The sequence below is a fragment of the Apodemus sylvaticus genome, chromosome 18 (genome assembly GCF_947179515.1).
Source record: "Apodemus sylvaticus chromosome 18, mApoSyl1.1, whole genome shotgun sequence".
Lineage (NCBI taxonomy): Eukaryota > Metazoa > Chordata > Mammalia > Rodentia > Muridae > Apodemus > Apodemus sylvaticus.
The window spans coordinates 32,760,457-32,774,991 of NC_067489.1; the positions used below are offsets into that span (position 1 = coordinate 32,760,457).

Consider the following 14,535-nt stretch of genomic DNA (forward strand, 5'->3'; position numbering starts at 1 on the left):
CATACTCAAGAGGCAGAGGCAGGCAGATCTGAGTGTGAGATCTAAAGCCAGACAAGTGGCTAACAAAGGTGTCTATTTAACATATCAAAGCAGACCTGGTTGTCAGGTTCCGCCCAGAACCTCAGCCCCACAAACCCAACCCTACCCTTCCTAGCCCAAGGCTGGGCTGCCCTTCCCTACATAAACTGTCCAGACTTTTTTGCTACTTGAGTCTTTTGGTTTACCCTTTATCCTCCTGGTCTTTAGGTCGGTATCTCGGTATCTCCTCCCCCCTTCCTTCTCTCCTCCAGTAGCTTAGCTCAGGGTCACATTCACTCTGGACTCTCCCAGATGTCACTGCCTACGGCTATGCTCTCTCTCTCTCTCTCTCTCTCTCTCTCTCTCTCTCTCTCTCTCACACACACACACACACACACACACACACACACACATACACACACACCAACCTTCTCCACCAGGCCCAGCAGCCGTGTTCTCCCTCTCTCTGTCTCTCTCTGTCTCTCTCTGTCTCTCTGTCTCTGTCTCTCTGTCTCTCTGTCTCTGTCTTTCTGTCTCTCTCTTTCTTTTTTTTTCACTGAGTTCAAGGACAGCCTGGTCTACAGAGTGAGTTCTAGGATAGCCAGGGCTACACAGAAAAGTCTTGTCACTCAAAACAAAACAAAACAAAAGAAAACAAAACAAAAAACTTACAAAAAGTCAGTAAGTGTTGGCACATGCCTATATAACCCAGGAAGGCGATGAGTTTGCAGCTAGCCTAGACTGCAGAGGTAAGCCGGAGACCAGCTTGAGCTACGTAACAAGATGCTGTTTCAAAACCGAAAAGGGAGGGTGCCTAGGTAGGTGGTAGATTTGTTTGTTTTAGTGTGTTAACACTTTGTAAAGTTGGCAATCCTGTATCAATTAGCAAGTTCCCCAAATTTCACTACTCATTAAAGGTAGAAAAACCCGGAACCTACCTCAAGTGGGCTGCTCAGGTCTGTAGATTTCCCAAGAGGACTCACTGTTCAGATCCTGAACAGAAACTCCAGGGCCACAGAGGCTACTGTTTCAGCCAGACGGTCTCCTAAATACACCCACCTTACTAATCCTCACCCTCCACTGCAGTACTGTGAGCACAAGAGTCATGTTCTGCCAGATAACGTCGCTAAGGGAAAGATTTGGCTAGAGTAACAGACACAAAACAAGATCTAGTGAATGCTTGGGACACAGTTGCTGAAGATGCAGATAACATCAAAAAGGGGAGGGAGTGGGAACTCTTGCTTCTGGGCACTCTGTGAAGGTCACAGCCATCTGTGAACCCTGAGGCGATTTGTCCTTCGAGGGCGAAGGAGGGGCCAATGGAAAGAAAGACAGCACTGCTTTCTACACCTGGGATTCTAGGATCTGGTTAGAACTTTGTTGGTAATGGGGAACTTTGCACACAGCCTACGTTCCTCAGTCAGCCTTTCTACATCCGGACCTTCTACCGTAGGAAATCGCTTCCACCCCTTGGCGTGGGACCCCGGTTCCTGATGAAACTGACCTGCTGTCCCCATCCCAGATCCTGGACTCCAGCCCTGTCACTCGCCACACGCTGCAGATCACGTGGCAGAGTGCTGGCTCGCCCCAAGTGTAGGTATTGGTCCGCGGCTCGTGTCCCGGGAGCTCATTGGCTGAGTCTCGCGTTCCCGTGGGGGGAGAAGGGGGTCTTGGATAGCACCCTTATTGCGGAGAGGTGGCCGGAAAGTTAAAGTGCGCCACGGCTTGCTGGAACTGGAACCCAGTGAGCAGGTGAGAGGGCTGCTGTTGCGGGGACCAAGCCGAGTGCCTGCCCGACTTTTGCCGTCGTGGTTGCTGTCACTGCCAACCAGCTCAGATGGTGGGGCGGGCTGAAGGGTCTGCACTCCGTGCTCAAGAGCGGTCCTCGGTACGTACCTCTCCAAGCCTCTAGCTCAAAGCCCAGGGCCAGGAAGTCTGCGGTGAGGGGTACGCCGGGGAAGTTCCCCGCCGCGTATCACTTTGCCCCACTTACACTGACTCACAGGTAGTAGAATCCCCTAGCTGGGCTCAGGTAGTTTGTCGCTTCAGCGTGCAGAAACATCTCAGGGACCCGAGCTGGGATGGAGCCTAGAGGGGACCCCACCCCCACCCGAGATCCCTGCTCGGAGTTAGCCCGCGAAACGTAGCCAGGGGAGATGTCCTGAACAGAAAAGATGTCTTAAGTCCTAACATATGGCCCATCCCCAACCTGAGATTTAACACTTTGGAGGATAATTCTAGGTTTTTGCGGCGCAATCTGGAGTTCAAATACAAGCCCCCGCGCCCCCTCCCCCCCTGCCTCAGTTTCCCGAACGAAATAGAAGCGAGAACCCCGCGTCCCAGCCCTGACTCCAACAAGTAGTGCGGACTTGTTCCCACTGCTCCCCACTTTGGTTCAGATCACCCTTTGCTGCACACAGTCAAGAGGCACACGTTGGGTAGTCTATGGTCTCGGAAGGCAATGGGCTCGAGGTGAGCTCCACCCGGGGACCGGGCAGCCCGCGTGGGGGTGCTCGCGAGGCGCTGCTCCCGTCTGGGCTGTCCGGTCGCCAAGTCCCGCCCTGGTGTGATAACTTGGGCTCCTCCTCCTGGTTCGTCTCCGGGAACTAAGCCCAGGCCCTACCCCCGGGACACCCCGACGCTCACGTAGTTCTGTGGCTGCAGTCAACCCTGTCACTTCTCCCGGGCTCTCCCATGAGGCCAGCGAGCAGCGGCCCCGGGCTGCGGCGCCGCGGGAGAGGTAGGTGCAGAGCCAGTGGAAGCAGACTTGTGGTGGGGAACGGGGTGCGGGCACAGCACCCTCCGAGAGGGGCTGGTGGGATCGGGACTCGCTGACCTGCCCCCAAGGACTTGTTCAGTGCTACGACGAACCTAGAGAAGAGGCTGTGAACCGGACAATAGTTTCAGAACAGTGGATGGCAGGCTCACGGAGAAACAGAGAAAGCTTAAAAAAAAAAAAAAGACTTTGAGTGGGGAACTTGTAGAGCTGCTGGTATGTGGCCCTGTCTCAGCTTGCGGGTCCAGGAGAAAGAAGGGCTTCTTCACCGTAGGCAGGGAAGGAATTGGTCCGTTTGGCAAAGAAGTCCAGGAGGCAGCGAGAAAGTAGCGACAGCTCCACTAGCGCCATTTAGGGGAAAGTGGAAAGAGAATCATCGGGGCCTTATTAGCAACCCTGGAGGTCCGAGCTGCAAGCGACCTCAGAAGAAAACACTTAAGGCCTGAGAATTCAGTTTCTTAAAGCTCAGCTGGGCAGAGGCCTTCTTAGGCCTGTGTTTCCTGCTGTCTTTGGACACTACTAGCTGGTGCGGACTGCCTCAATCAAAGCTACCTGACTGCTCATTACGCAGCCCCATTCAAATACACTTCTCTCCGAGGACGGAGGGGCCAATGCGTTAAGGCTGTAATAATTAGGGTCCTCCGTGTGCCAAAGGGAACCACGGTCAGCTGCATTCATGTAAAAGTATCAGCTAAACATTTGGCAGGGAGAAGAGAGACTTGCTGAAGGGGGAAGGAGTGGATGGTGCTGTCGTGGATTGCTCGTGGATATTTATCTAGTGTTGTGGTGGGTTATTGTTAAGCCGATTGTGACGTCAGAGAGGAAGAATAAAGAAAGTCTCAGTCAAAAACTCAGTCGCTCAACTGCCTGAAGCTAGACAGGTTGTGGGGTTTATTTTCTCTTCAGACTTGTCAAGCTTAAAAGAAATATCACTGGCCTTCTAAGACCGGCCAGCATCTTGAGAGATCACATTATTTCGCTAGAACGCAGAAGGTATTTCTGAGAGGATCCTGAGCCAAGGCCGGGCCCTCTTCAGAGACAGTTGCCTTCTGAGGTACCCATGTGAAAGCGGAGTGTGTGATTGTTCTTGGGAAACAGCTCTTTAGGCTCCCAGGATCCTGTCCTGCGACTGGTGTCCAGGTCCTGTGTCACCCTAGCGGCTCAAATGTGCACCGGTGACCTCTGCTTCTGCTGGTTTCCTCGTGCTTAGGAAAGCCGGGGGCAGTGTTGGAGACGGTATCAGGGCCACGGCACATACAGGCATGTGTGGGTGTGAATATGTTTCCTCAAGCACCTGTCCAGGTGCCTTCCTCTAGGGGACTTAACTATTGGTGGACGGGACGGTCTCTGTTTCTGGAAAGTACTTCTGAGTGGCCACTTATCACTGTCACAGTTCTGTTGAGACATCCAGTGCGGAAAGTCAGTACAGCCGAACTCACACGACCATTTTATTACACCAGTTCTGGATGAGCATCAGGTTAATAAAAGCCGGAATGTTCTGTGAGGACAACCCACCCATCACATCACACCCTTGATAGAGGCCACAACGGTGAATGCCCTTAACCTGCAGTGATGATGATATCTGGGGGGGAGGGGGGGAGGGGAGAAAGGTTTCCAAGCCAGGATTGCTTATGCAATTCTGCAGGGCAGGAGTCCCAGTGGTGACAACAGGGCTATCAGAATCTCATATTTGCCTTTCAGGGAAGAATCTTGGGGGGGGGGGAAGTTCTTGAAAATGATAGTGGGATTGTCTCCTGAGCTCAGGCTATCAGAAACTAGTCTCTCCACCTTCAATTCTGTGCGTTCTTACAGTGTAGTAATAAAGGGACCCCCCCCTCCACCCCACAGCAAGCTTACATCCTGGGCTCCAATAGTACAACTTCATCGGTGGCCTCAGCTCCGCTCCTGAACCTGCCGGACTAGAACGTAGGCGTGTGGTGTGCTCTCCCGGGTTGTAAGGGAGCAGCAGAGTCTTTAGTGTGCTTTGGTATTCCGCTTCCACTTTAGAATTTTCCACCATTTTCTATCAAGCTGCTTAAAAAAAAAAAAAAACCTCTCCCACTCTCCTCCCCACCCCTCCCCCTCCCCACCCCTCCCCCTCCTCCCCACTCCCACCCCAGATATCCACTCCCAGCTTTTCAAGGGTGGGCAGTGGGGAAGGGCTGGAATGTGGACCACACACTGTTACACAACTGGTGTTCAGTCTCAATGCATATTTAAACAGAATAAGAAATACCTACCTATGTCAAAGTTGAAACGTGAGGAATATTTCTCACAACTTTTTGCCATGGACATGAATAACTAAAACTTAATTTGTTTTTCTTGTGTGTGTGTTTGCTTTTGTTTTTGGTTTTTCGAGACAGGGATTCTCTGTGTAGTCCTGACTGTCCTGGAACTCACTCTGTAGGCCAGGCTGGCCTCGAACTCAGAAATGCGCCTGCCTCTGCCTCCCAAGTGCTGGGATTAAAGGAGTGCGCCACCACTGCCTGACAAAACTCAATTTGTTAAGTAATGAGTCCTTAAAAAAAAATATTGAGTCGGTCAACCCACTGATCATGTGTAAAGCCAGTTCAGTCAGAGTTTCCCCTTTCCAGGAACAGCCTTTGTACACACCTGAGACCAGACCAGACTAGACCCAGCAAATATGCTCTGAAGCTTTTCACCTTTACTAGAAAGGAAGTAGTGAGACGTTGGTTTTGCCGGTGCAGGAAGCCCTTAGCCATGGCCACTTGGGAAAGTGCACAGAATCAGAGGCAAAACAGGATAAAGTGGGTTCTTGCAACCCTAAAACCAATGTATCGGAAAAAATAAAAGAGGAAAGAAAAGAAAAAATAAAGAGGGAGGCTTTGTTCTCTGTTTTCTCCCCACTTTTCTCATTCTTGTTGGTTTTGGTTTGGTTGTTTTGTTGTTGTTTTGGGACAGGATTTCTCTATGTAGCTCTGGTTGTCCTAGAACTCTTTATACATGAAGTTGTCCTTGAACTCAAAGATCCTCCTGCCTCTGCCTATGGAATGCTAGGATTAAAGGCATGAGCTACCTGGCCAGATTTGGGATTTTGGGGGGGAGGGGAGCTTTTTGAGACAGGGTTTCTCTGTGTAGCCCTGGCTGTCCTGCAACTCACTCTGTAGACCAGGCTGGCCTCAGAAATCCTCCTGCCTCTGCCTCCCAAGTGCTGGGATCAAAGGCGTGCGCCACCACTGCCCGGCCAGATTTGAGATTTTAATCCTGGTTTTATTACTAGCTTCTTCAGCCGAGACCATTGTCAAGTGTCCTGTAAATCTGCCTTCGTAAGGAGAAGAATAAAAAGGCAGGTGGCTTCAGTGAGGTGTCAGAGTGGTTGGGAATGTTTTCTCAAGGTTCATTTTTCTTCCTGATCATAGAAGCAGTATTGTTTTAGAAGACACGAGGAAACAAAGCAGGAAACACTTTAAGGAAGCATGTTGTATGCATAGTTTGACATTTTTAACCGTAGAATGGTCCCTGCTACCTACACACGAGGCATACATAACAAGGGTCCCAGGCAGTTGCAAGCCCTGAGTGGTCTATGAATTTCCTATGCTTTCTGCAGCACACCCCCCACACACACACAGTTTCAGAGGTCATCTCTCTCTGTTATATGCCCAAGTAACCTCATCTACATAGCCACTTTTGGGCTGTTGGGTCATTATTAGGTAAAATAAAGGTTCTTTGAACAACGGCCTTGTGATCCTGCAACTGTCTGATACCTGAGATGGCTGTAAGTCCCTGGTGGGCTGGCGGAGAATGGATACATCATGGCTATGTTGGCCACGGGGCGATTGGCTTCTGAGGAAAGCAACAGAACTCTGCTTGGTGGGATGGCCTCATATAGCCCAGAATGAACGGCGTACAATTTAAACTTATCAGTTGCTTACTTAGGAAATTCTCGTTATTTCTTGAACCTCATTTGGCTACAACGAGCTGAATCCATGGGAAACAAAACTGAGCGTGGACTGTGTCGCTACTCAATTTCTATATCCATAATCTTTTCTCTCATAGCTGGTATTGGTGTACAACTCTGTTTGCTCTTCCTCATTAATCATACAAGATAACATGCTAGCTAGGCACAGTGGCCCACGCCTCTACTCTATGCCCAACCCTCGGGCGGCAGAGGCAGAGGGAGTGGCAGGCAGGTCTCTGAATTTGGAGCTGGCTTGATCTACGTCTTGGTTCCAGGTTAACCAGAGTTATTTAGTGAGACCTCTCTCAAAAACCAAAAATACAGGCTGGAGAGATGACTCCGAGGTTAAGAGCACTGATTGCTCTTCCAGAGGTCCTGAGTTCAATTCCCAGCAACCACATGGTGGCTCACAACCATCTGTAATGAGATCTGGTGCTCTCTTCTGGTGTGTCTGAAGACAAAGGCAGTGTACTCACATATGTAAAATATTTAAATCTTTAAAACAAACAACCCAAAAACACAAAGTTCAAGACATAAGTAAGAATGTTTGTGCCATTTAAATACTTTTACAAATAATGAAATTAGTGGTATAAAATTAAACAATGTGGATATGATAGAATTGATTTTATGAGACGTCCTTGGTAGGCATTCTCATTATTTCCCTTTCTTTAATGTCCTTACATTTTAATTATTTATTTAAGGTAAATGATTTTTTTATATGCTATCGGAGTAGAAAAACAATAAGAGCATTTAGATTATGTCAATTTTGATAATAAAAAAACATCTTGTGTTTTAGAATTCTTTCCTAATCCACTAGGTAGAAACAAGTATTTCTAATACAAACTTTCTTTATTTTTGAATGTAATTAATTTACTGTAGACAGAGTTTCTTTGTACAGTCCAGGCAAGCCTCAAACTTGCAGTCTTCCTTCCTCGGCCTTCTGAGGAGCTCAGGTTACAGGTTCAGACCTTCGCATCCAACTTCCACAGCACTTCCTAAATTACGTTTACATACCTGTGAGCCACTGTTAATTGTTTTAATGCTCTTTTTCTTTGCTCTGTCTTCTATGTGTACTATTTGACTGTGTTCCTACTTTGTAAGACCTCTATATTTGAAATTAACAACACCTAATTGTCATGCTTTTTGAAAAATATTTTTCCAGTTTATAATCTTTTTGGAGTTTATATTTTTACTTATAGAAAAATATGGTTTTAATTAAGTTAATTTAATGCCCAGTGTGATTATGTCTGCTTTTTATTATTATTATTATTTTATTATTATTTGTTTTGTTTTCTGAGGCAGTTTCTCTGTGTAGTCCAGGCTGTCTTGGAACTTGGTCTGTGGACTTGGCAGGCCTCGAACTCAGAGATCCATCTGCCTCTGCCTTTCCAGTACTGTCTCTGCCACCACCACCTCTGGACTGCTTTTAATTCTTATGATAACTGTTATCACCTATAGACAAGGCAAATATCTACCTGTATGTCATGGTATAAAGAAATGAACTGCTTTTTTTTTCTGAAGAAAGGTCTACTAGAACATTAAAATCTCTTGTAAATTTGGTGAAAGTATGACTGTGTCTACTCTCACCAACGAGTCTCAGTGTATAATAGTGTGGTGCCTGAAAAATGCCAAGTCAATATTTGTGTTATAAATTTGATGCTTTTGTATTGGATTAAGTTAGTATTTATTATTCAAGCCATGAGATCACGCTTAATACCTATTAGAATGGTTATCTTTCAAAAAGATAATGCAGCCACTACAGAAAATACCATGGTATTTCTCAAAAAATTAAAAATAAAGTGACTAGGGCTCAGTGGTTAAGAGCACTGACTGTTCTTCCAGAGGTCCTGAGTCAATTCCCAGCAACCACATGGCAGCTCACAATCCCATTGTAATCCAATATCCTCTCTACTGGTGTATCTGAAGAGAACAACAGTGTACTCACATAGCTAAAGTAAATATATCTTTTCTAAAAAAGTGACAGTGGTGCTACTGCAGGGTGTGCATTCAAGGGATAGGAAATCAGTATATTTCGGCAACATTGATAGTCCTGTATTCATCTAACAGCACTCATTGCCAAGATATGAAATCTAGCTAAGTGTCTCTTGGGGGATGAATGGACAAAGACCGTGTGGTGTGAATAGACAGTAAAGTGCTGTTCATTCATAGACAAGAATGAAATGGTGTCATTGTAGAAACATGGAGAGGAACCTGGTAGGTACTGTGCTAAGTGCAATAAGCTCTCTACAGAAAGATAAGTGGACGTACTCATGTAGAATCTGAAAAGGATGAGCGTACTGAATATATACTAAGACAGTGGCAGCCAGATACTGGGCCCTGAGGAACTGGGGAAATATCCATCAAACAATATAAATCTTTAATTCCAAAGGAGGGACACATTCAAGAGACCCATTGCATCATGGCAGCCATCATTAATAAGTGTGTACCTGAAAAATTGCTTAGGGTAGATTTTAAATATTCCCACCACACCTCCCAAGTATGTGAGAAAATGCACGTTAAGTGTGTCAGTCATTCCACAATGTGTACATATGTCGAAACAGCCTTTTTATTGCAGTTATTTATTTAGTATGGGCATGTGGGCTCCATGCAGTGTGTATAAAACTCCAAGGACAACTTGTGGGCACTGGTTTCCTCCATCAACTGTGTGGGTCTCAGGGAGTGCTCTGAGCCATCTCATCAGGCTGGAAATATTAAGGTTTTATTTGTCAAATAATAGTCTGCCATGTCTAGCAAAAACAGTCCTCAGGTCAGCCATTTGTGGGGTATGTACTTGAAAATGGAGGGTGTGTTTTAGTCAAATAAGTAATTCTGCAAACAATAAGAAACCATAATTCTTTTGTTTTCAAGACAGGATCTCTCTGTGTAGCCCCAAAACTCAATCTGAAGACCACGCTGGCCTCAAATTCAGAACCCCCCACCTAACTCTGCCTCCCAAGCGTTAGGATGAAACTACCTGGCAGGAAATGATTTTTTTTTTTTTTTTTTTTTTTTTGATTTTCAAGACAAGGTTTCTCTAGCCCTGGCCGTCCTGGAACTCACTCTGTAGACCAAGCTAGCCTTGAACTTAGAAATCTGCCTGCCTCTGCCTCCCAAGTGCTGGGATTACAGTCGTGCGCCACCACCGCCCAGAGGAATCTATGATTCTTAATGCTTTTCATTCTTCTCTGTGGTGTATTAACATACAGGAGTACCCAAGACAGCCTGCCAGAAAATCCTGTGAATTAACCTTCAAGCTGTTGAGTTCCATAGTCTTTTCTTTGTTGGTTTTACTCTTAACTTCTTTTTTTCTATCTCCTCCCCCAGCCCCTCAGTTCATGCCCCCTTCCACACAGTGTTTGCCAAAACCTGTGTCCTGTGAGACCACTTGGGAGCAGTGAGCCCAGATGAAAGGCTACATTGTTTGTCCGTCTCTGCCCGAATGAGGGTTTAAGCATCTATCTGACCTCTTCCCTGTTTTCTCTCATCTCCCTTTCCACAGACTGCTAGCCTGCTCGTCTAGCGTGATGGCTGTGGACATAGAATACAGCTACAGCAGTATGGCCCCTTCTCTACGCAGAGAGCGCTTCACTTTCAAGATCTCCCCCAAATTGAGCAAGCCTCTGAGGCCTTGTATTCAGCTGGGCAGCAAGGATGAAGCCAGCGGAATGGTGGCCCCCGCAGTGCAGGAGAAGAAGGTGAAGAAGCGGGTGTCCTTCGCCGACAACCAGGGGCTGGCCCTGACAATGGTGAAAGTGTTCTCGGAATTCGATGACCCACTAGATATTCCCTTTAACATCACTGAACTCCTAGACAACATCGTGAGTCTGACGACAGCAGAGAGTGAGAGCTTTGTTTTGGATTTTCCGCAGCCTTCTGCAGATTACTTAGACTTTAGAAATCGACTTCAGACCAACCATGTCTGCCTCGAAAATTGTGTGCTGAAGGATAAAGCCATCGCGGGCACCGTGAAGGTCCAGAACCTGGCATTTGAGAAGATTGTGAAGATCAGGATGACATTTGACACCTGGAAAAGCTTCACAGACTTCCCTTGTCAGTATGTGAAGGACACTTATGCTGGTTCAGACAGGGACACGTTCTCCTTTGACATCAGCTTACCCGAGAAAATTCAGTCTTATGAAAGAATAGAGTTTGCGGTGTGCTACGAGTGTAATGGCCAGGCATACTGGGACAGCAACAAAGGCAAAAACTACAGGATCACCCGGGCTGAACTCCGATCCACTCCGGGAGTGATTGAGCCATACAATGGGCCGGATTTTGGAATCTCTTTTGACCAGTTTGGGAGCCCTCGGTGTTCCTTTGGCCTGTTTCCAGAGTGGCCTAGTTATCTGGGCTATGAAAAGCTTGGGCCCTATTACTAGTGACTGCAGTTGACAGTCCGTGGCTCTGATCAAAATGGAGGCAGAATGGCAAGAGCAGAGGGAAGTTGAACTGCCATCAGGTGTGGTTTTCTGAAAATACAGGATCCTGTTCACCTTTTTCTGAAACCAGCGAGTCCAGCATGTTTCCATCACGCCTGGTTTCTTGCTTGGAGGAGAGGAGGCGTGCTGATCCTCTGTGGCATCAGGGCTGGCCACAAGGGAACGCACAGGATGGTGCCAGAAGGGTCTGGAGAGAAGCCAAGCTGGCAAGGACAGAGGAAGCTGGCCTCTCTTCCACACTTGAACTTCAAAAAGTCACCCGGAAACCAGTCTCTAGCCTTTTCTAGACTTACCATTGACCCCGATGTCCTGCCCCGCTCATGGCTTCCCATGTGTCTCCTTCGTCCCACATGTACTCGGAAGGAGGCACCTCGGTTCCGTGACACACTGGCCTGATACTCAGCAGCCACAGAAGAGGGAGGGGGCAGCCGCTTTCGGTCTGAGTTCTTCCCCCTACACAGTCTATCCAGTGATCTGGACAAGATAGCCAAAGCAACGAGTAGCTTGTGTCTGGGATAGGAGTTCCTCTCCCCTCTCTTTCTGACACTTCCTTTATATTCCAGAAGAGAGCAACATATTAGTTACTGGAAAGCTATTGGTTCCCATGTGGGGTCACTGGTTACAGCCCTGGGACAAGGTGGGACAGTCTGAACTTTTAGCTTTCCCTCTTGAATTTTGAGGAAACTTTCGAAGCGCTCAGTTTCACCCAGAGTTACCAGAAAACTCAATGATAAGATCCATTTCCACTTGCTTGGCCGGTGTGGGAGCTGCTTTTGTTTGAGAGAACTCATAGCTCTCGTGTCTCCTGGAGTCTCTACTTCAACGCTTTGTCTGAGACATCAAAATAGCAAGACTCTATCCTCAAATCCTCCAGAATATGCTTAGATTTGTTTGCAATATACATGCGTATTCAGGATGCTTCATGAACCCCCAAGGACATTGATTGGGGGTTTTATTTATGGTGTGTATTATAAAAGGATAGGGGAAAAAACCTCACCATGTTTTTCTATGTTATTTTAAATGTTTGTCAACTCTGAGGTATCAGATAAAATTTTCTTAAGCATACTGGATTGCAGTGCATTATGTGCTAGTGACTCCTGGATCTCTTACTATTGGACAAACCCCCAAAAATTGGAATTATAGGGGAGTTTGAAAATATTTTTACACACATATTTGTAGAAATTTAGGAGTGTTGTTTTGTTTTGGAAGTTTGGTAAAAGATGTCTGTTTAATTTTCTTACTGAAGTGATGTTTCTCTGAGACAAGACAGAAAGGAACTTCTGACTTCGTAAGTTAGCATCAGACAGATACCAAATGTTTTTGATCCTAGCATGTGTGGTTTATTTTTTATCTTAACTTTTTCACTATTGAAGTTTAAAGCTTTTCGACTTTTTAAATGTTATTTTCTATGATTTCTTATTCCTAAAACTGGTACTAGTCTGTAATCAGTGCTTTGTATATTGTGCCTCTCCTAGATGGGTATCCGTTTGGGGTTGCATGCTGATATCTTTAAGGAAATCACTTTTGTAAGTGAGGCTGAAGTTGGGTGCGTGTGGTGGTGTTTTATTTAAGCATACCGTATCTCTCCTATATGGGTGTACTTTAAATGTTCCAGATTTGGTGATTTGAGCAGCTAGCTTTAAATTGGATGGAAGCAAAACTGATCTCTTATAGGTCATGCGTTTTGTGTTAAGAAGGAAGGCAGCCAGGGCACTGTTACTTACATAGCTGCAGACTAAAGATCATAAAAGGGCCCCAGAAAACTACAGAATGAATTCTGTTCAGTGGTGTGGAATGATGATCTTCAGACATTCCGTGTCAAAATATGAAATATGGTAATTCCATGCTATGTATCTCTCCTGAAGCAGACATACCTTCACCCCCTTTTGCCCAGATGTGCCTCAGCTCTCTTGCTCACAGGCACTGGTTGAAAGCCCCCAGCCAGCACACCTGGGGCGCACACCCACTGCTCAGCTCCAAGGGCATGTCTTCGCCTGCTCTCCAGGACCCTGCCCAATGAAGCAACCTGTGTGCTTGACTTCCTTATCAAGGCTGTCACTCAGAGACTGAAGAGCCTTCTGTTCTCTGCCTCCAACACGGCCCTTCTCCTTTTGACTCAGTCTGTCCCATGACTCTGAGATGGCCTCAGGAGCTGTCTTGAGAAACTATGCTTCGTTCAGAGTTCACCACGGTAGACACATTTACACACCTCAGAAGATGACAGGCCCCTTGCTTGAAGATTCCACTGTAAGCTTGACCTGGAAGTCTGCCTCCGTGCAATTCTTGGTTATGGTGATCCTAATCCCCAGACACTATGATCCAGGAAGGGAAGGCAACTCCATTCTTTGTTCCATATTTATTTCCCCAAATTCCCTGGGGTTCTTTTGCAATATGGGTACAATAAATAAGCTAGACCATAAGACACGCTCTCTGTGTTCCTTGCAAGAAGCATTTGAGTGTTGTAAGAATTTCTTCTAGAAAGCTAGGAAGACAATGGAAGTCTGTAGTTCTGCAGAAACTGAAACAACTTGAGTCAATGGTGGGAGTTATTTTATCCCCGAGATGTAAGCTTGGTGGCTCCTTGTTCTGGGAAGGTCTGCACTCAACTGTGTCTCCTGGCATGATCATAGAAACTGCAGATAAGATGTTCTGGAAATCCTGGGATCTTATCTATAATTGGATCTGTCAGAGTCACTCAAAGACAATTTGGCAGCATGGAGGACAGCAGGCAAAAGTGTACTGGTTTCTCCTGCTGAGAGCTGTGAGATACCTCCAGCTCCATCAGCAAAGCTGTATGTGTTTCCACGGTTTGGCTGCTAGTTCCCAGAGACGCCAGGGGGCATGAGGACTTCTGCACATGAGATGTTGTTACACTTTTTTGCTTTAATGTGAACATTCAACTGACAGCCTTGTTGTCATTGTGTGCCTAACTGTGCCTTGCTCAGAAATTTCTGCATGTTTGTAAGAAATATTTTTGTATACATTGGTAGAGGGGAAATGCACTTTAAAGATCACAAGAATGGATGTTTGCGTGTGTGTGGTGGAAGAGAATGGTTTCTTTGTATCTCAAAAGCAAAAATGTAATAAATACAGAAAGAAAAGAAAACCCAAAAAACGATCCCTTCTATTTGTAGCATTGGAAGAAGGGGAACCATATTTTAAGTCAATGTTTTTTCTGTACATGTCTTTTTTTTTTTTAAAGATATAGGTTGTATTCAGTGGATATGGAAAACTGGAAGGTGGGGCGGGGCCATTGCTTTAAGCTATCTGTCAGTGAGGGCAGGTGATGTAGCCTTCACCTAGAACAAGAGAGGAGGAGCAGAGGTGACTATTGTCCTCTGCACATCCTAGTCATCCAAGATCATGCCTCCTGCTTCTTCCCT

The 14,535-nt window shown here is 46.4% G+C and overlaps 1 protein-coding gene across 2 annotated transcripts; it reads left to right on the forward strand.

The window, feature by feature from the left end:
• The first annotated feature begins 1,725 nt into the window (after nt 1-1,725).
• On the forward strand, nt 1,726-14,278 carry Ppp1r3b (protein phosphatase 1 regulatory subunit 3B). 2 transcript variants are annotated; one of them, XM_052162501.1, is made up of 2 exons: nt 1,726-1,906; nt 10,213-14,278. In XM_052162501.1, the coding sequence occupies exon 2, from the start codon at nt 10,238-10,240 to the stop codon at nt 11,090-11,092; it is 855 nt and encodes a 284-aa protein (XP_052018461.1). In that variant the 5' UTR covers nt 1,726-1,906; nt 10,213-10,237; the 3' UTR covers nt 11,093-14,278. The 2 variants fall into 2 exon arrangements, with proteins under 2 accessions (XP_052018461.1, XP_052018460.1); XM_052162500.1 differs by lacking the exon at nt 1,726-1,906 and adding an exon at nt 2,643-2,758.
• Nucleotides 14,279-14,535: the final 257 nt, after the last annotated feature.